The sequence below is a fragment of the Aplidium turbinatum genome, chromosome 14 (genome assembly GCF_918807975.1).
Source record: "Aplidium turbinatum chromosome 14, kaAplTurb1.1, whole genome shotgun sequence".
NCBI lineage: Eukaryota > Metazoa > Chordata > Ascidiacea > Aplousobranchia > Polyclinidae > Aplidium > Aplidium turbinatum.
In genome coordinates this window covers 13,058,497-13,084,559 of record NC_137485.1, presented here as the reverse complement: position 1 = coordinate 13,084,559, position 26,063 = coordinate 13,058,497, and the positions used below count along the sequence as shown (strand labels likewise).

Below are 26,063 nucleotides of genomic sequence, written 5' to 3'. Positions count from 1 at the left end.
TACGTTGACTTGAAGCGAAAACCAATGATCAAAAAAAGATTTAAACTACATTTATTTATAGTAAGTAATGTAACCTAAACGGGGTGACTGCCACCCCACCACAGCGGTTACGGGGTGGCGTGGCCACCCGTAACCCCGTAAGTCGGCGCCAGTGCCTGAATTGATATGGTATGATAACTGGTGTATCATCGTGCATTCGTGTTATTGTTAATCCATCCTTTTCTGGTCAGGTGGTTAATGACCAGTCTGGTTGACAGTCACTATACTGATATTCCTGCACTCATGGTTCGCTTTGTGTTCAAGTCACACTTGTGATAGAGTGACAGAAAACCTATTGCTACATTAAGACCTTAGCTGATACAAAGCGACATTTAATATAGCTTATCAAACAGTTTCTTCTTTGTCAATTGTGAAATGGTATTGACACCAAAAACTTCACCTGTCCCAGATGGCAATTTAGGTATTGATAGCTGCATTTCTCCTTGATAAGAAGCTAGTACAGCAAAGCAGTCGACACTTTTTTTTCGAAGTTTCTATGAACAAGCGCCATTCTTGAGCTCTATATTGTGGTATACTTCCATTTTCAGCAGAAGCCCTTTGATGTTTTTGCAGTAAACAAATTCATCTTGTTGGCAAAAATATGGAAGCAATTCTTTTTCTCTAGCACGGTAAAATGTTATGGAAGCTCCGATTCCAGGACAGTTTTTGTCTTTGAGTTGACATGCCGACATTTCTGCTGTTTCTTTGGATAGGTTAAGATCCCTGATGAGATTACTCAGCTCCTCTCTGTTTGAATGTCTCTGGAATAGCTGAACTACTTTCAAACACACTTCCACCACTGATACTTGCAGAACTTTCTACCTCTTCATGAAACTCATCATTCTCCATGGCTAATGGCTATGTCAGGTAAATCACTAAATGCAGGCACAGGCACTTTCTCGCAGTGAGGCACAGGTCATTGAGAAGATTCTAAATCTGGGTAATTCCAAGTGCTTTTCTTGTGACGATTAAACCCCTGTACGTAGCCTATGTCTACCAAAAGGAAGTACCGTAGCAGTCATTGAAATGGCTTTTTGGTTCTTTCCAAACCATTGGTACACTAAAATTAAGATTTTTAAGTGTAGCCTACCTTTAGTCCACTTTCTCTGGCTTTCTACACACGCTTTGCAGACAATATGATTATGAGGTGCCCAACTTAGCACATATTTTCTAGCCAAAATTTGAAAATCTTGATATCTCAAAAACTGGAGTCAATTCAAAGAAACTGATGTTAATTTTGGATTCAGTGGCAAAAATTGCCCAGAAACCGTTAAAATATTTTCGGCACTCAAAAAAAAAATTTGTTGGCCAGTGTAATTTGAACACTGTAAAAGTAATATCACTATATCATTTATCCAATGCAAAACAAAGCAAAATTATTGCAATCTGCCGAGGATTACACTTACAAAGTGATATGCTACCATACAATATATTTCTGTTAGAAGGCACCAGCTCTTCACCCCCATCACAAATTGTTGAAATAGGCTACAAAACTCCATTTACAGATGACTACATGATTGCAAACAATGCCATGCTCTTTCAAAAGCACCACATCAAATCCAATTCTGGCAGTGTAACAGGCTATGTTCAGTTTGTTTTTTACAACTGGTTGTTACTTTGGGAACCTCACTGGGCTATGTCCAAAAAAGGGGTGTAAAAAAATGGGGGTCGGCACACAATTTTGAAAAACATCTAGTTGTGTGCAAACCAAGGAGAGCATGGTATGGTTGTAAGTATGTGGCACTGGTGTTTGATCCATTTGAGATATCAAAAATATTCAAAAAAGTAAATGTTTTTTTGCGTTTATCTCAGTTTGATGATTTTGAACATAACACTATTGAGGCATTCCATTATAATTCAACAAATTTTAGAAAGAAATGTAACCACTAGGTTTCAAAAGGTGTTGGTTTTGATATATTTTGTTGTGTTCAAAATTTGAACTTGGGCAAAAAAAAAATTTTGAAAATTGGACAAGTGGTTTTTGAGATATCGCGTTTTGAAATTTTGTTGCTGTCACTAGATGGCACTGTTGATGTTCCCAATGTTTTTTGATTTTAGGGTTATATTTGGGGTAGAAAGTTGGTTGAAGTGTCTATTCCACCATTTTTCATAATGCAGAATTCAAAAATGGTCTCAATTTTAGTCTAAAAGCATTAGCTAAGGAGTTATGGGGCATTTAAAAAAATTTGGGGACCAAATGCCAACCCTCAAATTGTCATGTGGGTAACGAGATATCCCGAAAAAAGGTTTTGTTCTTGAAAGTTTCTTGCATATATACTTCATGATAGTATAATATTTTTTTATGAGACTTTTGTCCTTTTTGCACAATGCAACCTTATATCAAAGATCTATTAATGCAATATTTGAATGATGCTTGCTTATGACGTCACAATAACAAATTACAGATTTCCCTAAAAAACTTTTTTTTATTGTGAAAATTGCCCAGGAAAACAAAATTTGACTGCAATTTTGAAACAAGGGCTGGTTTTCCTGAGCAATTTTCACTATGAAAAAAGGTTTTTGGGAAAATCTGTAATTTGTTAAATTGTGACATAATAAGCATGCATTATTCAAATATTGCATTAATAGATCATATAACTTCTCATGCAAGTCTTTGATAAAAGGTTGCATTGTGCAAAAAGGATAAAAGTCTCATAAATAAACAGTATATTATCATGAAGTATACGCAAGAAACTTTAAAGAACAAAAAAAAATTTTGGGATGTCTTGTTACCCACATGACAATTTGGGGGTTGGCATTTGGTCCCCCAATTTTTTTTAAATGCCACATAACTCCTTAGCTAATTCTTGTAGACTAAAATTGACATCATTTTTGAATTCTGCCTCATGAAAAATGGTGGAATAGACACTTCAAACGACTTTCTACCTCAAATATAACCCTAAAATCAAAAAACATTGGGAACATCAACAGCGCCACCTAGTGACAGCCACAAAACTTCAGAACGCGATATCTCGAAAACCGCTTGTCCAATTTTCAAAATTTTTTTTTGCAGAGATGCATTTTTCGCATACTATGACATATGCTTTAGTTATCAAAATTGAAGACTTAGTGGTTATTTGGATTTGTTGAATTATAATGGAATGCCTCTATTTTGGTTTTTACCTCAACGATATTTTTAACGGGATTAGGCTATGTTGCTTGATGACGTTTCAGCAACGGCTTGTAGGCTATTTGATTTCTAAACATTTTATAAGTTATACCAATGTAGCCTAACATGTTGATTTATAAATTTTACAAGAAATTGGCGCATTTTATGGAACTGTTGTTGAACATTCATTGCCTGCGGTTCATTGTAAGATATTAAACGACGTTTTAAAGGCCATGCTCACTCTTTTACAAAAAAAATTATTCTTTTACCTACAATAGGCTACAGTACATACGTTTTATATTGATACAACGCTTGTAGACGTTGTTGAATACCAACCGAGTTTAGCTCGTTTGTTACTTGAAACAAATCGAAACGAATGTCTAAAAGTGCTCCACTCCAACGCTGTTTGTTCAGGAGCAACTCATGAGTGAACGAATTCACAAACCCCTCCATTTCTCACTCTGTCAACCTCAGTGACCAGGTCTGTGTCAGTGGTTCAAGGCCTCCACACAGTGATTTTGATTTGATTGAATCTTTATCCTCGGACTGGGAAAGCTTCTTGCAGAGCTTAATCCTGGCAGTTTCGCATGCTTGTAGTAAGCTTTGAATCACTGGCGTAGGCCCGATCACCGAGATTGGCAGAGTGCAGTTTCCGATTGTTGAAGTTTTGTTGCCGGGGAACTATTCCATCTATTAGATGCCGCTGAATGGAGAGCAGTCCAACGTGCATTGCTCAAGCATACACCCCGAGAGTCGAACCTAGCGCCGCTTGATCTTGAAGCTTCTTTGTTCCAAAAGTCACGCGCTAATCAACTGAGCTATCAGTGCAGCCTACTGTTTTCATATTTCTTGCAAATAATTTAACAACTTCATTAAGGCTGACCATTCCTTGTTGAAAAAAGTTAAGGCTTGACCTGGTGGCCGTGGCTGATTTGTCAGATTTTGCAGATTTTTGTGATCATTGCTGTCTGACTGAAACAGTCTAAAAATTAGGTCTTTTTTCACTTTTTGCTGACTTTTAAAAATATAAAATTATTTGTTATCTTAACCGTATCTGTTACTGCTTCCTTTTGGCGGCCGAGTTACTGGTCGAGACCATCAGGTCTACGTCTCTCTTATTGCTAATTACTCCGTCAGCTTATATCAAATAACAACGGGAAAAAGTATGCTGTTGGTCAAATGCCTTATCTATCACTTCAATCAATTTATTTCACAATTTTAATATATTTGTGATTGTGTATTTAAGGTAGAAAAGGTGATAGACTCGGCTTTTGACCTATTTCGCCATTTCTTGGTCAAATTTCTCAGTTCACATTTTATTTTGAAAGTCTTCTTGCGTTGAACACAGAATTTCATCAATTTGTTTTTTCCGTTTCTGTGCAAACAGTATTCCATGCACTTTTTGCATTACAAAGCAATTTGCGCAAATAACAAATTACCTTCCTAATTGTTGTCTGCCAGCAAAGAATGACTCATATCGCGTCAGATCGCGACTCCCCACCCAGACAGCAAAATCGACATTGAATCAATGTAAAAATGACGGATTTTGCTGCCTGGGTACAGAATGGAATTTTAGCGCCGCCGACAAACACAAAATGAAACCGCACGCTAATAGTAAACTGTCAATCAAGCTATTGAATATCAGCAAATTTCTTGCATTTCATAACTGGCTGTGACAAAAGGTTTATTGTAAACTTCACAATTATCCGATACCAACATAATCGGAATTAAAAGTTGGGGCAAGAAAAAACAGTAAAAGTCAAGAAATCTCAGGTTTCTAGCGTCACTGCTTCTATGTGAAATTGCTGAATTAGCAGAGGGCGAGACCATAGGGTCTACGCCAGTAACAGGTACGGCTAAGGAAGTATAGAAATGAGAAAAAATAAGTTAAACGTTCAGTCAATCTGTTTTCTTGTTTTTTTTTTGGTAACTTTTCCTGCGTAGGCCTATACTGTAATGATCTAAAAACATGTAAAAGATTCTTCAAGCGTAAAATTCTTTGCTGGTGAAACGTGTCCTCTTGTTAGGCGATGAAAATATGGTACCGGTAGACCTAGACTATGTACTTAGTCTACCACCCACTTGCCAAAATTTGATTTGAAGTATTTTGTTGGCTGTAGCTATATTTACACTATATAGTGTAATAACAGCCTTAATAGTGTTGCCAGATAAGGAATGTCGCCCTAATTTGAGAAAGTTTAAAGCTGTTGAAAACAAAAACTTGTATTTTGGAAATTTTTTTCGTCCTGGGCAAAGATTAAAACCCTAATCTTATTCCTAACTCTAACCCTTACCTTAACCCTTCCTAACTTTAATCCTAACTCTGGCAACACCTGATTGTGGCCATGGCATTAAGTGTGGAAAAATAGCCACTTCCTATTTTGTTTCTACTATTAGTTTGTTGGGAGCTGGTATATACAAGGTCCCCCCCCTGGTAACTCATAACAAAGACAGGACTCGACCAAACATATAGGGTGAAACTACTTTACCTTTGCTTTACTGTTCACATACTTCAATCCACATGTTCTGGTCAATTCCTCTTTGTCATGAGTTACCAAGGGGGAGGGACTTGTATACCAGCTCCGTTTGTTGTTATTGACAATTCTAATGTAAACACTATAATACATGTGCTGTGTAAGCTAAACTGTAATCATATTTTCGCTGTACACACATTAACCTAAATTGACAGAATACAAGTGGTTATTTTGATTTTATTTCATATTTTTCTCACATTCCACAGCAACAATTTTAATTGATATGATATAGCAAAGAATTTGTTGAAATGTCGTTGAATAAACACATTGGTCCTGGACTAGCACTATACCAGGGAGAAAGGTAATTTTAAAATATTTTTGTAATTTTTATCTGTATTAATGTTTCAACTTTGTTTTAAAGTGTTTTAAATATATTTTTATATAGATTATATATATATAAGTTTTTGTACTCTTTTTATGACCTTTTGTCAGCTTTTTTATTATTGTTTGCATCACAATTCATATAACACAACACAATTTCACTCAACCCATGTTTTTCAAGACTAAATGGTGCAAGAACCGGTCCAGATAATAGAAAAGTCTGAGTAACAGAAATGTATTTATACAATAATATTGCAAATAAAATGAGTATTTTGCAGTTATAGCAGATCGCTAGCAAGAACACTTAAAATTGCATTTTTTTAACAGCAGCCTAGTTTTTTTTTAAATATGTATGAGCTTAAAAGGAATTACTCAATTTAAACAGAACTGTTATTTATGAAATACACTTGTCAATCATCTCATGTTTGCAGATGATATTTGTTGTATTTCTCCAAGTATTCATGGTCTGCAGAATATCTTGCGTGTGTGCAAAGATTATACACTTTGTATTGACCTCATTTTTAACTGTAAAAACTCGTTTGCTATGTATTTTCTAACCAATCATCTAAAGTTGAATTTAAATCCAATTGTATGGCTAAATAGATATCAAATCAAATATGTAGATAGCGTCAAATATCTGGGTGTATTTCTTGATACGGCAATGTGTGATGACAAGGACATAAATCGACAAGTGTGATCAATATACTGTTCTGCCAACAAGTTAAAATCAAAATTTAAAAGTGCTCCCGTGAAGTTAAAAATGTTCTCTTCCATTCATATTGTACCTCAATCTATGCATGTCATCTGTGGGAAAGTTAGCCTATCAACGTGCCATTAATTGCTTGCAGAGGTGGGCAGTAGCGCGCTACTTCTGTAGCGCTGCTACTAGCGGCGCTACTTTTCTGGTAAAAGTAGCGGTAGCGGCGCTACTTTTTAGTTGGAATAGCGGCTGCAGTAGCGGCGCTATTCTTTTTCCAAAGTAGCGGTAGTGGGAGAGGCGCTACTTTTTTTCAGTTGCACTCCCGCTACCCGCTACTTTTTAATTTAAAGTGAAAAAAATATTCGTTTTTTTGGCAATGCTGGCGTGGTCAAGCAAAACATTACGTAACGCTTTTGAGTACGGAATGGTAGTTTTTGTGCTGAATTTGTAGTAAAAAAGCGTTACATGGGGGAGGGGGGGGATTGAAAAAAGCGTTACGTTGGCGTTACATGGGGAAGAGGGGGGGGTCAAAAATTCGGAAAAAAAGCGTTACGTAATATTTGAACGTTCCCTAAATCCATTGAAAAACTCCATGCAAGAAAAGTTGTGTTGACCAGTGTTATCAGAGCCACCAGTGGCAGCTGGTGAGTTCTAGAAATGGGAGTGCTGCGTGTTCGCCGAAGGCGAATTAAACAGAGGGGGGCCTCCCCCAGAAATTTTGAAAAATCATATTTGATTAGGTACATTCTAAGCGTATTTTCAGCTCTAAATTGTGATAAAAGTTTAAGATAAACTGGCTTTTTTAAGAGTTTCGCAAATGTGTAATATTTTGAAGGGGACGATCAACAAACAAATGTGAAAGCACGTTCTAGCTATTGTGCTGTCACAGCTTCTGAGCACCGCAGGGTAATGTAACTCACTTGGTAAAACAATGTTAGTATTACTGTAAGTAAAATATTAATATTCATTACAGTAGCCTAACAGGCGGCAGGCCTGAATGGTCAGTCATAAACAACAGCTGCAAAGCTTAAAACCAAACAAGTGGTTAGTCATGTGAACAACGTTTAAAAAGCCAAATTAAAAAATGCCAATCAAAATTTTTTGGCCAAAAAACTGCCAAATTTTGAAAAAAAGCCAAACAGGATTTTTCATACCAAACAACATAAAAATTGTCAACCTGGCAACCCTTCATGTGCTGCTTGTAACACAGCACAAGCGTTTGCTATTCGTTTGTACAGACAACTCAAGAAAACACGTGGCCCGTTGACGTCACGATCGAGTGTTTGTTTTATTGTAACCTTGCGCAAAATATTTCACAGCACACAGAGTTGCCAAATATAATTTACACAGTCAGCAATTCTGTGAACAAAAAACATTAACTACATTTTGGGCAGAAGAAACGCTAAGATATTTGAGAAACTTTTCATGAAAACTTTTGTGGGAGTGCTGCAGCACCGCAGCACACACTAGCGAGCCGCCCCTTAGAGCCACTATATGGTGGCTCTGATATTATATAGCCTAGCCTATAGCCTATTTAATCGGTTTGGTTGCAAAGTTTCGGTCTTTTGGGAATCTCGTTTTCTGGTGTGGAGCTGCGATCTTGCCATTACAATTTGCTCGAAGAAGTTGACCGAGATCAGTGAGCTTGTGACCTGTGAGGAATTTGTCTTCTATAACGACGTGTGTCTTCTAAAATGACAGGTCATTTTTGCGTCACTCGGGACTTGAAGAGTGTTTCCTAGTGTCATTAGACAACAGTAGCGGAAGAAGTAGCGGTAGCGCACGCTACTTTGGTCCGAGTAGCGGTAGCGGGTAGCGCGCTACTTTTGTAAATTGGTAGCGGTAGCGGGTAGCGCGCTACTTTAAAAGTAGCGGGTGCCCACCTCTGATTGCTTGCGTGTTGTCTTAAGTAACACTTTTAGAATTATTCACAATTTGCCCAAACAATATAGTGTTCGTGAACATCAAGTCTTGTTCAACATTTTTATATTTGATGCATTAGTAAAGCAATATGTTTTTTTTTGGAAGATGCGAATCGTCATCTAACTTTATTGTTGCCTCTCTGATGAGGTCTGACTGCTATCGTAAATTGAACTCCTGTCTTCATTACAATAAGACTATACATGCTGTTACTTAATTTTGATGGTTGCCATGGCACAAAGATATCAACAGTCATTATTTGCTAATGTTAAATCTCACTGGTTGGCTATTTGAACAAGATGAGCTTGTAATTTTATTTCAATTACTTTTGCGCCGCAGCTGCGTGTATACTACTGTAGCGGTGTAGTGTATGCTTTTTCTTTTTTGTGTGGTTTGAATATGGACATTCTTGTCTGACACAAATAAATTATTTAGTAATAACAAAAAACCTACTCCTCCCCAAATCTGTTGTCTGAATAAATTGAAATCCAGAGTAACAAGGGTTGAGTGACAGTGTATTTTGAGTTGTATAACATCCACTCATGTTATTTTAGTTGTTATCAGTTGTTGTTAAATATGTTAATTTTTAAACTTTTACTTCATAAACTTATGATTGGGGATATTTCAGAGTTCTTCTAAGCAATGCTGGAATTAATATTGCATTCAAAAAATTTTCCCACTCTAGTGAGCACTTAAAAGGAACAAAGCATGGGCGGGTTTACTTGACTAATTTTCGGGTAAGTACGCATTTGTTAATCCTATTGTAAATGTACCTGCAGCAAGTTACAATTTGTTGAAAGTTGTATATATATCTTTGTATGACTATGGTATGCTTAAGATTTCTGTAAGCTAACCACAATTTTTTCAAGCAATCAATGATTATTTTATCTGGTATCATCCTGTTTATGTCCCTGGGAGCAATGTTTTATTGAACGTGATTAGTAAAAATTATTGAACTTTATGATGTTTGTTACACTATTGAGCCGGGGTACACCATGAATGCCATTCCTCAAACACATAATATCCGTAGGCGTAACATGTGTCAAGTTGACTAATAAAAATTTTTTGTTTTTGTGAACCAACCCAGCAAAGTGTCCTCTTGAAGCGGTTGACTGTCTCGTATCATTACTATAAGCCTTGTTACTCAGTGCAACAAACAGTGTACCAGCCTAATTTTTTAAGTGTCAATATGTCATGTATATAATATATGTGTCAAGTTGTGTGAAAATTGCTACTGGTAAAACTTTTAAATAACACTTTTAACAGTGGTAACACTTTTTTTAACATATTTGCTTTAATGTTTGTAAAATTATACAAGCTGTGTTATACGAGTTGAATAAGCATGCATTTTTTTTAGTATAGTTCTTCTAAATTGCTTGCAAGTTTTTATTACATAGGCCTTTTTATTGCACTACATTTTAAAGTAATGTATACCGTACTCAATGAGTTAAGCGTAATATGAAAGCAAAAATAATCATAAGAAATAAAGCCTTTTATATTGTAATAATTTGACATCATAAAAGCACACAGCACGACCTTTGGCTGAAAAGAAATTGGCCCTGACCAATAAAATATCATACCATTTAATAAACTGAACTACCCATTTCATTGCTTCAGTTTCAAAGAACGTATTCTTTCTATCCTTAATTCTAAAAATAATAGATTTCCTTTGAATATTTTTTCAACTTCTCTGTGCATAGGCGCCAACTTTTCAAAAAACCTTGGGGGCGAGAAAGGTGATGACGTCATAACCATAACGCTATTTTACTCAATTATAATAGTCTTTGATTAACCTTAGTGTCTTGTTTATATTGAAACCTGGGTCGCAAACCGAATTTGTTAGAACTGCTGCTTGAAACGATTAGTTTTATGCATGCAGTACGCCTAGTCGTAAAAATTTTGATATTGTTAGCTCATAATTGGAACAGTTGGAAAACAAGCGGATTCATTTCCAACAATCAAGACAGTGAAGTTATATAGGCCTATTACGAAATAAAACGCAAAAAATCATGATCTCAAGCAGATTGAAAACCTGCTATGAGTTTTATTAGCTTCATTTCGCTCGTTTTGCTAATTACTTACCTTCAAAGCGCTAACAACGGCGAAATGTTTTCTCTTATGTTTTTTTGGAAGAGCTGTTTTAAGAGATTAATTTTTTTATTTTTGCGTGTAGGATATAATCGTTCTTATTACGTAACATTCCATGATCGTTGAAGTCGATGTCAAACCCATGCGGTCGCATAAAACAATGATGTCAGTTTAGCTATAGGTGATAATAGCGGTAAGAGACGTTGTTAATGCAAGCAATATCTGCAACCAAGACCATTAAACACCTTTTCTTTTATCGGTTTTCGATTTAATTCTCACGCATCGTGAACAAAACAATGCGTTCTGTTAAATCATAATTGATCTCACAGCGGGAAGACTCGTTGAAAATAGCGCGTCTAATTTAGCTGGTTTACTTAATATTGCAGTGAATAGGTATGTAACTATTCCAGCAGCGTAAGTTACTCTACCATCTACTTTGAAATTTCCATACCGTATGAGAAAGCTATGCGATCAACTGCTGTTTTGCGGGCAAGAGCAACGTAGGCTATTTTTCACTTTCGGCATTCTTTAAGTCCGTTTAAATGATCTAAATCTCTTTCGCGAAGTGTTTTATCTTTGAAACACCACTTGTAATAACCATTTTGTTGCCCCTCAACCATAAATCTACGGGGGGCGCCGCCCCCCCCCCCGGAAGTCGGCGCGTATGTCTCTGTGGTGCAACGGTTAGAAGTGCTGGGCTAAAAACCAGAAACTTAAATATTTGGGCAAGCCGCTTTGTAGTATATACAAAATATTTATAAACGGTGTCATGTTAAGACCCAAGGGATTTATATTCTATACACAGTTATTTCAGCTATTGTTATTTCAGCTAATTTTTGTCAGTGACAACAAAAGTGACATGTTGCATGAATTGAGTATGCCTTTTCCACAAATCAAAGATTTTGAGATTAAACAACCAGTTTTTGGTGCAAACTATCTCCAAGGAAAGCTGGTGGCAGAGAGAAATGGTGAGATAGTAATAGTTTATTGACAATGGCATAACTAGAGGCCTGGGTCGGGTCTGCTACTATTCGGCGAATTCCCTATTCGGCGACAGCCTTTTTCGTAGAGTTCCCTATTCGGTGATTTTTTGAAAATCCAACGACGCCTTCTGTAAATCCAACGATTGAATGTTATTCAATATTCAGACACGGAATCAATGTACATATGAACTGTTAGGCTAATTGGGTTCTTTGAACAAATCGAATGGCTTTTGTAAATGTTTCTCAGGTACAACCTATACCTGGTCAGTGGTCAGCAAAAGTTCCATTTTGTACACGATTTCAACGTCTGGCGATGTTAAAACGATGTAATTACCTTTACATTACATGCAAAAGTTTTCTTGACATCAAAAATTCTTTGACTGTTTTACTTTTACAGCATCGTTTTGTGAAAAAGGTTGTTTTGATGTAAAATATTTTTGAAATATCATATAACATCAACATATAACTTATTTAAAAAATGAATGACATGACGAATGTCATACTCATACCCAAACATGACGCAAAGAAGGTGGATGACGTAGGATCGTGGCCTAGCGTAGGATACATGTCAATTTTATGTGAGCAAACATTTTAATTTATCATTCAAACATTTTTCGCTAAATTTCATTTTAATTTATTTTTCTTTGTCGGAATGCGAAAGAAACGATATTGTGGAATAAAATACAAAATTCTCTAAATAAACAGAAGGCGTCGTTGGATTTTCAAAAAATCGCCGAAAAAGGCTGTCGCCGAATAGGGAACTCGCCGAAACGGCCATTCCGGCCTGGGTCAGAGGGAAAACTATTGCTAAAATGAACTGCAGTTAATTTGACTAACTGTGGTTAATTCTTCTGTTTTATTGACAGATTCTGTGAAAACTATGCAAAGCAGTTTTGCTTCAGATGAACGCATTTCCTGTTTAGACGAGTCAATAATAAGGTTGAACCCCAAAAAAATTGATACAAAAGGTTTTTCAACGGATTCTGTTACCTATGGGCCTACTAAATAACATACTAAAAGTCTACCAAAATAGGACCTCCAGAAAGGGGTCATTTTCAAGATGGCGTCCAAGATGGCCGCCGGGATGTTATATTGCCTATATCTCGATGGGAAGAGGAAACGCGGTCGTCCAAGAAGAACGTGGAAACAACAAGTGAAGGATGAATTTAAAAAAGTCGGACTGAAGGAGGAAGATGCAAGGGACAGGGTGAAATGGAGAAAAGGGATTAAAACAATTGCTGCGCGGAAACAATCGGCCACCCCCACTAGTGGGGAACAAACCGACGATGGATTATGATGATGATGATCTCAATTGCTATTCAAGCTAGAAAGGCGGTTTAGGTGTCTATACTTGGTTTTCGGGGTCAATGAATCGAATTAAATAGGTTAAATTACGATAGGCTGATTATCTGCTGAGATACGTATGATTTGTATATAATATACGACCTGGGGGAGCCCGGGGACATTTCGGACGCAGCGATAGGCCAACATCAGATGGAGCAGAGCACGATATTAGCAAATTCACTTGAGGCTTGAGATAAACCGCAAACAAAATCATCTTGACTTCCATTATGTAACACGAGCTTGAGAAAAGTGGTTTTCCAACATTTCAGTTTCTATACTTTTGGCAGCTTGGTAAGCCGAATAGTGGTAAAACTTTCAGAGACAACTCCTCACTTTTCATCTGAATAAATTCCATATGTATTGGTGCAAAACGGTTTCCAGTACACTTTAAAATAAAACATTTTTTTCGAAAACAAAACACTCGAAAATCCGTCCATCCCCAATCTCCCCTAATAAGATGGAATTATCGTAACAGCATATTACATGCGGCATAACAGGTACTATCAATACAAGCATCTAAGAAAAACTGCAACCAACAGGAGGCTCATACTTGGCCTCCTACAGTAGATGAATACAGGGGATTAATCTGTTTTAAAGAATGGCGTACCATTAAAGTCTGGACACAGACACATTCAGAAAATCATCGGAATTACAACAGTAGGCTACAAAGGTAAATCGTAAACCTGGGTGATCAGCCCGTTTGTTGTCTTATTGCCTACGGCTGTCTCTATTCATCATCTTCCGACTCGTCTAGAAGAAACTTGTTATGTGGATTGTCACATTCTTGCAGTTGGCATGGTCCACATGCAGCGGTACATGGTAGTCCGTATCCTCTACAGGAGCAGCGGAGTGTCTTACAGGCAGTGGAGCAATTGCAATGAATGACCTTCAAGAGACTGCCTGGAGCAGCGTTCATTTTTGACATAAGTGGGATGAGCCGATTCTTTTGCAGATTCCACCCCCAATTTATGACATCCATACTCACTGCTTTTCCCATCCAGACCATTATCTGGTTGTAAACTCGACGACAGTGAAATTGGGTAGCAGATTCAGTTGGTGGCAGACGCTTAGGCGTTACAAATGATGAAGCAGAGACAACTTTCTTGCTGAAGGTGTTGTATCGCATTATCGCAAGGGAATCTGTGCTCTGGCCATCAAAGAAGACAGCCATTACTTGGCACTCAAGGTCATCGATTATCTCTGTGGTCTGGTTTGGGGCAGTGAATGCTTTAGTACAAGACCGAAGAACAGGAGCCCCATGCACAAGTTTCTGAAAAGCAGTCTTCTTGCCAACACTGAATATCCGAGACGTAGTGTCACAACCAGTCATGGCATGGATAAATATCAACTCAGAACAAAATGTCCTGTCCAAAGATTTTTTTCAAACGGTTGATGTTGTATACTTTGGTACTGCCATCAGCTTTGGACTTCTCTGACCTGAAATAAAGGCCCTTACTATCTTCTTATGCATAGTAAACAATTAACACAAGGAGATCGGTATCCTCTCCAATCAGCGTTGTTGTCTGGAGAAGAGATGTCTCCACTGCGGCCTTCACAATTTCTACATCAGCATCCCCAGATGCATTTACCACGGTGCAATTTTGTTCCCAAAGTTTACCACTTATCATCCAAATCAAATTTTGTTTATTGGCATCTTGTGAAAGGAACTCCTCCTTCTTGCCTGTGAACATAGTCTCAGCTGTAAAGTTGACAACGGGATGAAGATTACGTCCTCTTCTTTGATGCATGTTGTCTTTAATGGTCGGCCCTTCTTCATAGCCGTCAAACACAATGGTCGTACCGGATCCATATTACCGGATGGGGAAATCAGCATATGACCGTGCTATTTCACCATAGCTTTGTCCACGCTGCCATGGTATGCGGTGAAGGAGTGAACCACCATCAAGTACTTGGCACTCCGTTTTTGGCACAGAATGTAGGATTGCATTACTTGCGTGATCACAGATCGCGTGTGCTAATTGTGGCTTATCAGCTTTCGGAATACATGTCTCGATTCAAAGAAAGCAGGAGGGAAAGGACTAAGCTCGTAATACATAACTTCCTCCAGTGATAGATGTCCAGCTTGGGAGACCACAATGAAGCGTTGAAAAAGAAGTGCAGTATCAATGGTTCGATCAGGAGCGACCTTGGTAGCAGATTTTTGCCCAAGGGTCCTGGCTTTATCTTTTCTACTAAATGAGTATGCGAATGCAGGTTGTCCTGTCATTTTTTGTAAGATTTTTTGTCTAACAGTCTTATATTCGTGCACGTTCACACTATCATCGGCTACAACACCAGTGACAACGTTCCTTAACGAAGCATCTTGCAAAAAAGGTGAACATACGACAAGTTTTGAACTGATCTTCTCCAGGTCAGCAGCGTCTCTTTTCATCCTTGCCTTTGTTGAATCCTTGTGCTGTTCAGATGTCGTGAATGACAAGTTTGTAAACTCCTGCATAGCGATGTTGTACATTGATGTTATGGACCTGGACATGGTCCAAAGGGCTCTCTGCTTTTCATCCAGTTCAGGGGTGCCAGTGAGATTTTCTGAAGAACTTCCGATCATGGCTCCACAAAAACTCCAGATCCAAACAAAAAGCCCCAGCTTTTAAAAACACCGAAAATACCGCTTGATTGTGTACAAAAAACGCCAAACTAGCCAAAGTCGGCGGGAAAATAGCACGCCTGGCAAAACTCTTGCAACTAGCATGTTGCTCCAGGAGGGTCAAAATAAAACTATGCAGCAAATATCGCGTCGATGGGGCGAAAAAATGTTGCTTTTTTCATAACTAACTTTCTTAACACTATTAGCGTTTTAGCACTTAAAATATCCTAAAAATAGCAAAATGAAAGCCTATAAATTATGGTTCAAAAACCCCAGACTCAAAAATAAAACCACAGAAGTGCATTAAAAAAACAAGCTCTGGCAGCCCTGAGTGACTTTGCCTGAATAAATCTTTTTGACTTTAACAACGATAACTTCGCTTGCATTGTGATGCGACTATGCACGCATTCATGTGATTATGATGTCACAAACACAAGAACAATAACAACTTGAATACCACCATCTACCAAATACGCAAAATTAGTTAAAAATATGCCGCATGTTTCCTTGAAAATGACCCCTTTCTGGGGGTCCGATTTTGGTAGACTTTTAGTATGTTATTTAGTATGCCCATTGGTAACAGAATCCGTTGAAAAATCTTTTGTATCAATTTTTTTGGGGTTAGGTGCCTTTTTTCCGTATATTGACTCGTCTAGTTGTTTATTTGATTGTGTGAATTTTTATGATCGTGCTGAGAAAGTTTCTCTGCATGCTTAATCACTGACAGTTTCGCATTTATAAGTGTACTTGGTTAGGCTTTGAACTACTGATGCAGGCCTGGTTACCGAAATTAACAAAGTGAAATGTTTGCTTGTTGAAGTATTGTTATCTATGAATGAAATAAAAATTTTCCTGGCGTGTAAGAGCCATAGTTTGTAAACCAGATATTTCTCATCATTTGTGAACCGAACTTGGAAGACAACGACAACTAGTGACATGGATTTTTCTTATTATTACTCTGGAATCTGGATCACTGGATGTACAACAAATATTCATAGTATAAGTTACGATTTTTTTTTGACTGAAGGAAACTGTTTAAAGTTACAATTTCAATAAAGATTACTCCAATATCATATGGTCGTCAGACCACTCGGCAACAACTCAGCAAGTGCTTTATCTCAGCAATAACATTTCAGCAATTGCTAAGTCCGCAAATAAGATTTACTTTCTCAGCTCGGACGTGATTGTTAATAAACTGATTTTGTTTACTTGTGACATGCTAAGCTTCGGCTTGCTCAGTTTCATAATTTACCAGCATTCAGCTCTTTGCTGAAATGTTGCCATCTCAGTTGTCACTTGCTCAACGGGTCTGCTACTATTCGGCTACAGTCTTTTTCTGCCATGATAAAGTAACATCAACTGAGAGTCTAACGAAGGAAGTAACCAAAGGAATATTCCAGGTCATGTAACGCCGAAACCCAGGTTTATTCTAAACTGCCACAAATTTTAACTTCATCTTTTATGTCAAACGCTATTTGGCAACTGTCTTTTTTTCGTTGACACGTTTTCGCTGAGACTTTATCTCATTAGCCTCTATTGTTAATCATGAAAAATGTTGTTTTGATGTAAAACACTTATTTTGAACGAACTCAGACAACAAAATTCGTCATTTTTACATTGATTCAACGTCTGCAGACGTTGAAACAATGTCGAAATGACGGATTTTGCTGTCTGGGAAGGCATTTAAAGGTAAACACTTCACTAGATAAAATGCAAGAATGCAAAAGAAACGATATTGTGGAATAAAATACAAAATTCTCTAAATAAACAGAAGAATCGGACATACATCTCTCTGCTATCATTTTCAATGTAAAAATTTCTTTTGTGGTCCCTTTGTCTGGAACAAATCCAAACTGTGCTGTTGAAATTTCCGATTTTAGATTTGGTCTCAATCTCATCATCATGATTTGGAGTAAGATCTTTGTTAGATGATTCACAAGGCTAATTGTTCTGTGGAGTGAGCATTCTGTTGCTCCGGTTTTCTTTAGTAAAGTTATGAATATGGAACTAGGGATGTTTCCGGTGTCATAAATATGATTTAAGATCTCAGTGGTTAGGTCTAAACCCCACTCATCTAAAGCTTCGATAATTTCAGCTATAAAAGAAACAATATTGTGGAATAAAATAGAAAATTCTCTAAATAAACAGAAGGCGTCGTTGGATTTAGAATTTTGTAATAGATGAGGATTCTAATATATTCTAAGTTTGCATGCAGACGGCGACGCAGTATACATGTCAATTTTATCTGAGCAAACATTAATAATTCAAAAATAAATTTAGTTTTAAGATCTCAGTGGTTAGGTCTAAACCCCACTCATTTATAGCTTCGATAATTTCAACTATAAAAGAAACGATATTGTGGAATAAAGTACAATTCAAAACTGTAGCCGAATAGGGAACTAGCCGAATCGGCTAATTTTGTTTCTCAACCTTTTGTGGTTCACGACCCCTTTTAGTTTAATTCAGCCTGCGACCACCTTCCTGCTAGGTTTTCTATGGATATACAAATTAGCACAAAAATACATTTCAATAACATTTAATTTCAAAGAACTGGTGAATGTCACAACTTTTAATGCAACGGTTGACTCTGCAACTGCTTGGCCAACTTCGAAATTAGTGGTTGAGTGCTTGATAACGCCAATCTCATATCATCTTCAACTTTCGTTCGATTTCTTGCCTTCGTTTTGATATGGACAAGAGCAGAAAAACCACTTTCGCAGAAGTATGTTGTGGCAAATGAAAATAATATTCGAAAAGCTAGTTCAAATAGTTGTGGGTATGATTTACGCATAGCACACCAGAACTGAGAGAGTGGCATTTCTTGAAAAACGTCACGTGCGGAAGAATCATTTTCTAGATCATAAAAATAGTCTTGTAATTCATATGGAATAATACCAACATCCAAAGCAGTAGAAAACGGATTTCGTACAAACGCGGCATCTCTTTCTTTGAGCTCAGAGAAATAACGTTCTACTTGAACAAACGATGATAAATTGGCCTACCACCGAGCTATCCGTTCTCTTTCGTAACAGTGTAACCAATCAGTCACTTGCTACGACATTAAAGTATACTAAAGTGATTGCTGCAAAGATTTTTCATTTATCTGGAAATTTTTGCGATTTCGAAAATTGTTTATGAATATCTTTGCGACCCCGTTGAAATGACCTTCGTGACCCCCTTGGGGGTCGCGACCCCCAGGTTGAGAAACGCTGGCTAGTCGGACTAGCCGAATCGGATTTGCCGGAACGGGCCATTCCGTGCTCAACTGTCATGTGTTCAGTTCACAACTGCTGACTTGTAGGAAACTCATCAAATATTGCCCTCTGGAGGAGGTGTCTGAACTAGAGATGTAAAAAAACGGTTTTTTTTGTTTTTAAAAAAAACGAGCTCGTTTTTTTTGTTTTTTATCGTTTTTTTTGTTTTTTATTCGTTTTTTTTGTTTTTTTTGTTTTTTTTACCTATTTTTTTATTAAATGTCACAATATGCAGCAATTAGGGTAAACTCATTGCAATAGCGTCTCTTTCAACAAAAAAATAGTCTCATAACTCGTATAACATCTTTCAAATGAGACAATATGTCTCTCAAGTCTCAACACACGAGCCATAAAGGTTTCTCATCGTCTCAAATAGTAACACAGTGTCCTATGGTTGGCACATCTCAAGTATTGTCTGTAATTTGGTTCAGCCAGTTGTTAAATGCAGTACCACACTCGTGTACAGTTTCGAAGCCACCTGGGATTTTGGTTAATGGGCATGTTACGTTAGGACCAGGTGGTCAGGGTCCTGTTTCTCTACTTCACAAAGGCACTTTTCACCAGCACACCACACCATTACCAGTACAACGTCAAGAGATTGTTCCAGTTGATGTGCATTTGGTGCAAACGTGATGAAAATCACACAAGCGGTTCTCGAGTTATAAGTGAAATAACCTTAGCCACTAAGTGGCTTTATAGATAAGGAGCAATAGAAAAACGGCCATATCTCAAGAACCGCTCAACATATTTACATAAGTTTTAGCTCTACCCCCATGTTTTATGGCGTGGGCTATCTGTTTATGAATATTAAAACAAGTTTTGGCTACTACTTTTTGAGCTAAAAAGAAATTAACCTCTTGTCGTTACGCACCAATAAAACCATGGTGCGTAAATTAAAAAAAAAAATAATTGGGTAGAAGAAAGATTGATGACAAGTTTGGCAAAAGCAGTGTAGTGCTAAAGTCCCAACTTTTAGCCCAAATCACATTTAAATGTAGTGAAAGATGGAAACGTTTTGATGTTTTTTTATTTTCCCTGAAGAGATTCAATAATCCTTTGTGACGTCATAGTCATGTTTGTTTTCCCTTAATCACACCATTGTGCTGTCATAGACATGTTTAAAAGAAGTATGGTTATTGGTTGCACTTAATCCATCCAATTTGAACTAGTTTGCAGAACTTTGAGACTTTAGCACTTTTTTTGTTTTTGCCTAACTTTTCGTCAATCTTTCCTCTGCCCAATAAAAAAAATTAAAGTTTGCATCATGGTTTTATTGGTGCGTAACGACAAGAGGTCAATTTCTTTTTATCTCAAAAAACAGTAGGCCTAGTTCTCAAATAAAATAAGTTTTCATCTTTGATGTTTGTTTTGTATCTTTATCCTGCATTGTGGGAATATGGGTAAAACTTTATTCTTGTCAGGAAAAGCATTATAAAGCATTTATTCACTATGTGAACACTGAGCACTGAGCAGTGCTGAAAAACTCCACTTTAAAGGAAAAATTTCTTCATTCAAGGTTGGTAGAATGGTAGTTACTAGCAATAGTCAACATGGGTGGTGGGCATTTGAAAGGAACATTAACCTAAACCTTTTCTGACAAATGCACTAACTTTTGACAGCTAAAAATATCAGTGATAAGGTCTCTTGCATTATATGTCCCAAATAATCTGCAAGAAGCATCAATGACGAAGTGTCCAATCCAAGATCTTACAACACACGAAAAGAATACTTCTGTTTCAACATTTATAAAGCATATACAGCGTTGGCAAGCTATCAGTTACAAAACATGTTTAAACAAGCTATTGGCAATAGCTTGCATTAGTAAATTACCACGTCCAAAAACAAGGTAAATGTGTGTACTGAATACTGCCACCTTGTTTTGTCAAAATTTCGTCAACCCATTGTGTGTGTACAAGAATAACCAGTACCACAGTATACTAACATCATAGGCTAACTTCCATAAAAGGAAAAAGAAATTAACTCATCTACATTATGTCATGTATCAAATTTCATTAATTCAATGTTTGTCAGGTCTACTGCCACAAACATGCCAGAGAATGAAGAAGAAAGCGAAACAACATAGGTCCTCATAGGACTATGCAAGAACATATGCTGCCAAACACAAACACTTAGGAATTTCAGCACACCAATAAAACTATTTTTAGTAATTTAATGTTTTTCAAGAGCACTATAATGAAACTAAGCTGTAAATTGCAAAAAAATTGCAACTTTTTCAGAAAAATATGAAAAAAAACAAAAAAAACCCAAAAAACGAGTGTTTTTTTGGCTCAAGTTTTTTTTGAAAAAAAACACGTTTTTTTTTAAAAAAAACGGTTCGTTTTTTTTGCATTTACATCTCTAGTCTGAACTGACTTTACATGACATAGGTTGAGCAATGTCATATTTTGTAGTTTTAGTTAAAGGGAGAGAAAGAAGAGCAATAGAGTTATTAATTAGGCACCCCCTGTGGGTATATATTATAATAGCCTAACACTTAACTATGTATTTCATCAGTAAGTTTTTTGTTGCAACACTTAACTGCAGTAATAAAATTACAATATTTTAAGGTTGTTCCATTCTTAGTTTTAAAACATGTGTTTAAGAGCATGCAATGGGTGTGCACTGTGCATTGCCAAAATTTACAGAATGTATTTCTGGATCGTTAGCTAAAATTAGCATATTATTCAACATTGTAGGAGGCTGGGAAGGCTCAGGAACTTTTGTGATGACTTTCAAAAATGGAGGGGCTATCGACATCGGACAAAAACTAGTGCATTACGCTACAAAACGTGAGTAGAAAGTGTCATGTATCATACATGGAAATGATGTATGTATCACCCACTGTATATATATTGCATGTATTATATATTACCTATTTGCTTGCATGTATTTTTACGTGCATTCTTTACTGTTGTACCATAACCGAGGTTGATTACACAATAACATCATATCAATATGTTTCCAAGGCATCTATATCCTCGGGTACATATCAAAGTTTGTTTGGATTAATCAAGATTGTTTTAAACAGGTTTTATACGTCAAAAGAAGGTTCAATTTTGAGCATGAAGTTAAAATTTGTTTTCTCGAAACCTACCAATCTACCATGCAGCCTTTTCTTATTTTTCCTTTTCTTAAATTTTTGAACTATAGATGTGGTTAACTGGGTATTCTGTTGCACAAACTTTTATGGAAATTTTGTTGGTGTTGCATTACACATACACAGGTCAATGAATAAAACTTCCTTTCAAATTGTTTAGATTTTTAAAACTTCAGGAGGCGGAGTCCAAATATTAGCTCGAAATAATTCAGGTGTTTGGGAAAGACGACAAAATTTGTTATTTTTGGCAAAAGTTACGTTATTTCATTAATTGCAACCAATAGCTGGGATGTACCGCAGGCTATATAGTAGATCCTATAAAAGTTGACTTCTTGATTTAATACTCTATAAGCCTATTACATATATAATTTCGTCTCAGCACCTCAGATGATGTACCAACAAGCAGCAACAGTCATTGTGTATCCAAGTTGCGGTGTAGAAGGCTATGCTATGCCTGGCACATCTAACGCTTACTCCTCTCCGGCTCCAAATGCACCTCCGATGTACTCGTATGCTGGGCAACCAAATCCCCCTGCGTACGCCCCACCGCCAATGTACAATGACGGATATAATATGACAGGTGCCGTAACTTTAACACCAGAAGTACAGTGGCCAATTTTACATTCTTTATAGTAAAAGTACTAAAAGGAGTCAATTTGACCACTAATACAAGTTCAATAGTTTTATCATGAATAATCATGTTTTTATTAATCTATTTAATACTACAGTGTAAAACCATTTACTATTAATCACTCATATTATGTTTACTGTCAAAACGACCCCTCTCAGTACTTGTAGGACGTAGGTATAACATGACGGGTCTGCTACTATTCGGTGAGTTCCTAACCTCTAACCCCCAACCGGCAATGATAGTTAGGCTACGGTACCCGATAAGTAAAAAAAAAATTGAAAAAATTACCGAATAGGGATCGGACTCACCGAAACGGGCCATTCCGTAACATGACATATGTTGACTGTATTACCTAACTGTATTACCTAATTTAAATAAAAGTCAAAGTTTTGAAAAGTCCACACAAACTTGTGACTTTCACTGCTGTGGATCAGAACGACCCCGACCGTACTTCTAGTGTCGACATATAAATTTATTTCGTGGTATTGACTGAGAATCATCACGCAAACGACATTTTTAAAGAACACTACGAGAAATAATTATAACGTGCAATTCATCGGCCAAGAGCAGCAATTGCAGGAATGTATAATAATGGAAATATGTTACCTTTCCCTTGTAATAGAACCTACCATGCCTCTCATATGTTTTTTTTTTATTGGAGTAACAAACTAAAAGTTGTTGTCAACTGAACAAAAAAAAATTTAAAAAAAAAGAGTCAAAAGTCATATAATTTTCACTTTGTGTGGAGCTACATGTACTTGAGAGGTTACTGTTATTTTTTTAGTCACTTGTTGATTTGTGCATCAGTTTGTATCCTCTGTGAATCGTTCTTTTGTATCGTGGGCCAATCCTATAGACGTTTGCTGGTACACTTCTTCGTTTCCTGGTTGAGTGTTGACAAGTTTTTAGTAGATGAATATGACCAGCTTTTAAATATACAAAGGCCATGCCTTTCGCGTGGGTTAACTTCGAATGTTTGATACTCACATTCTACGATACAGCTATGCATGTACAGGATCAAACAACAGGATTAAGATTGAGTTGAATATTAATTGCTATTTAAAATATCCTAACCCCTTATCGAAGAGACATTTTTCTTTTGTACATCTTCAACTGGGTTGCGCTGTGCTGTTTTTTTTTTTTTTTTACAAAAACGCTTGTTTTTAGATCCGAAAGCTGCTGAAGCGGCGCAGACCAGCCTCCCTCCTCAGTACTCTGCTCAGCAGCCACCCCCAAAGTATGATGACGTCAATGGAAAGTATCAGTGAACAATTTTTTTGGGATGTTTCTTCGAAGATTCTGTACATAAAAGCTTGATCGTTTTTCTTACACTAAATTTGTTCCGACGGTGACTGTGGTCGCTGATTGTAGCATTGTTGACTCATACCTTATACTTTTTCTCATTATTTGGTCTGGAAATTTGAAGCGACGTTAGGGAACGTTCAAATATTACGTAACGCTTTTTTCCGAATTTTTGACCCCCCCCTCCCCCATGTAACGCCAACGTAACGCTTTTTTCAATCCCCCCCTCCCCCATGTAACGCTTTTTCACTACGAATTCAGCACAAAAAACTACCATTCCGTACTCGAAAGCGTTACGTAACGTTTTGCTTGAACCCCCTATCCCCCGATGTGACGCTAACGTAACGCTTTGCATAAACCCCCCCCCTCCCCCTCGAAAGCGTTACGTAATATTTGAACGTTCCCTTAGACTACGAAAAAGCAGAATACGGACAAAAATTAAATCTGCTGATTCGACGTCTCAGGGACGATTACGTCAGCGGAATATTAGCCGGCCTAGCAAACGAAGAAACGGCGATATCAAACGAAGTTAATTGAACTTTCTGGGCGTGTGCCTAGTAATTCACTTCACTGACAGATCTCTACCAGCGGCACGTCGTAGGTGGAACACACTTCAGATTCTTAATTTTCTTGACCGGGCTTGCATCAATGGATTCATACGTCTGGGATACCCTCAAAATTGAATTTCCATGTGATCTTTCTTAGCCTGATAGTGAATAGCATATAAATGTTTGAAAAATCAATTAAGTTATATAATATACTATGGTCTCAGAAGCAGTGGCTTTGTAACAATGTTAATTTCATGTTAGCGTTGGTTTTCTCCTTTCGCATTTTTCATCATCGCTATTTTTATTGCTGGAAGCACTGTGATGCAATTTAAGTATTGTTAATCACGATTGTCCAGAAGATTACAGCAACTTCCTTATCAAATCTGTTCCCAATATTACACGATGCCAGTTTCTTGCTCTTCCACATCCCGTATGACATGGAAACTTTAGACAAAATCAGGTGCTGTTAATTGACTCATGGCTATGTTTGGATTTTTTACTGATAATTTAAGCTAATGATTGCCAGCACAGAATATCCGGTAGTAGCATCCGAACGTTTGGTTCTGTCAGAAAAGTCATATTGCGTAATTGCGTTAGGCCTATGTAGAAGAGTACGGAAAATGTCTTGTGATACTGTATTTGAAGTTTTTGAAGTTACCAAAAAAAGCTGTAAAATTTTGATGAAAGGAAGGTTGCACTTGTACAGAAACATTGGAAATCGCTGGATAAATAATTAATCTTTTAAACCCTTTTAAACTTCACAGATTGTACATAAGGTGTCATTTTGTTATACCGTACGGTTTATGATTGTGAATATACATAATGGCGCTCGTCTTGAATTCTACGCCATGAAATAATAAAATTAGTTATTAAGTTTGGAAAATCTTGCGAAGAAAGCGGCTCTGTGTTTTAGTAATATTATGCCTGGTTCTTTGGAATCTTGTTGCACGAAGTATGAAAGTATCGCAGTGAAAGTCATCGGCTGTTTGAAGGCCAGCGAGTGTAACTGCGGTTTTCAGCGTTGAGCATCTGCAAGAGTGATTAGCCCATGAAAGGTAGTCCCATACTTTTGGAAGCATCGGCAGATGAGAAGATAGAGAAGTTGTTAGCCTGGTGCTTACAACTCTAACTGCCTTCTCACGGGGGAAGGGGGAATAGGTCATAAACTGAGCAGGAAATGACCTAGAATTATCTCGGTTGGTAGGGTTGTCAGCAAACATTGCGTCATTTTAAATAACCAGAAACACTTTATAATCAGACATATCTGATCCATTTAAAACCATCACGTCTATCAAATCAATCCCCTTTCCAGTGTTAGTACAGATTTGAAGTACAGTATGGTGTATATAGGGAAATGTGCGCTCACATCAGACGGCTTTTAAAATTTCATGCTACTTAACAAACAATTGTGAAAATCCCAGACGAACATTTGTGCTCATCGTGTTATAAAATCATTGTGAAAAGTAGCAAGCAGATTAAATTGCAGGATTTTTGACAAATTTCAACTATAAAAATAAACAGGTATACGTCATGAAGTTTCAATCCCTACAGACTGTAGACACCAGTGAGATCCTTCGGTCGTTATCAA

General features: G+C 37.1%; 1 protein-coding gene and 1 pseudogene across 1 annotated transcript; one reads left to right on the top strand and one right to left on the bottom strand.

The window, feature by feature from the left end:
- Nucleotides 1-456: 456 nt before the first annotated feature.
- Nucleotides 457-3,601, bottom strand: LOC145782911 (uncharacterized; annotated as a pseudogene).
- A 2,285-nt stretch (nt 3,602-5,886) lies between these two features.
- On the top strand, nt 5,887-25,344 carry LOC145783205 (WW domain-binding protein 2-like). The gene is made up of 6 exons (XM_082595007.1): nt 5,887-5,983; nt 9,252-9,360; nt 11,541-11,679; nt 21,594-21,686; nt 22,374-22,574; nt 23,793-25,344. The coding sequence occupies exons 1-6, from the start codon at nt 5,931-5,933 to the stop codon at nt 23,891-23,893; spliced, it is 696 nt and encodes a 231-aa protein (XP_082451133.1). The 5' UTR covers nt 5,887-5,930; the 3' UTR covers nt 23,894-25,344.
- The last annotated feature ends 719 nt before the right edge of the window (nt 25,345-26,063 follow it).

What these genes read in the sequence shown, in the direction of transcription:
- LOC145783205 (XM_082595007.1), top strand. Translation starts at nt 5,931, where the DNA reads ATGTCGTTGAATAAACACATTGGTCCTGGACTAGCACTATACCAGGGA. An exon ending in AGTGCATTACGCTACAAAAC is followed by an intron (nt 21,687 to 22,373) that starts GTGAGTAGAAAG and finishes ATTTCGTCTCAG; the next exon opens with CACCTCAGATGATGTACCAA. An exon ending in TGACGGATATAATATGACAG is followed by an intron (nt 22,575 to 23,792) that starts GTGCCGTAACTT and finishes GCTTGTTTTTAG; the next exon opens with ATCCGAAAGCTGCTGAAGCG.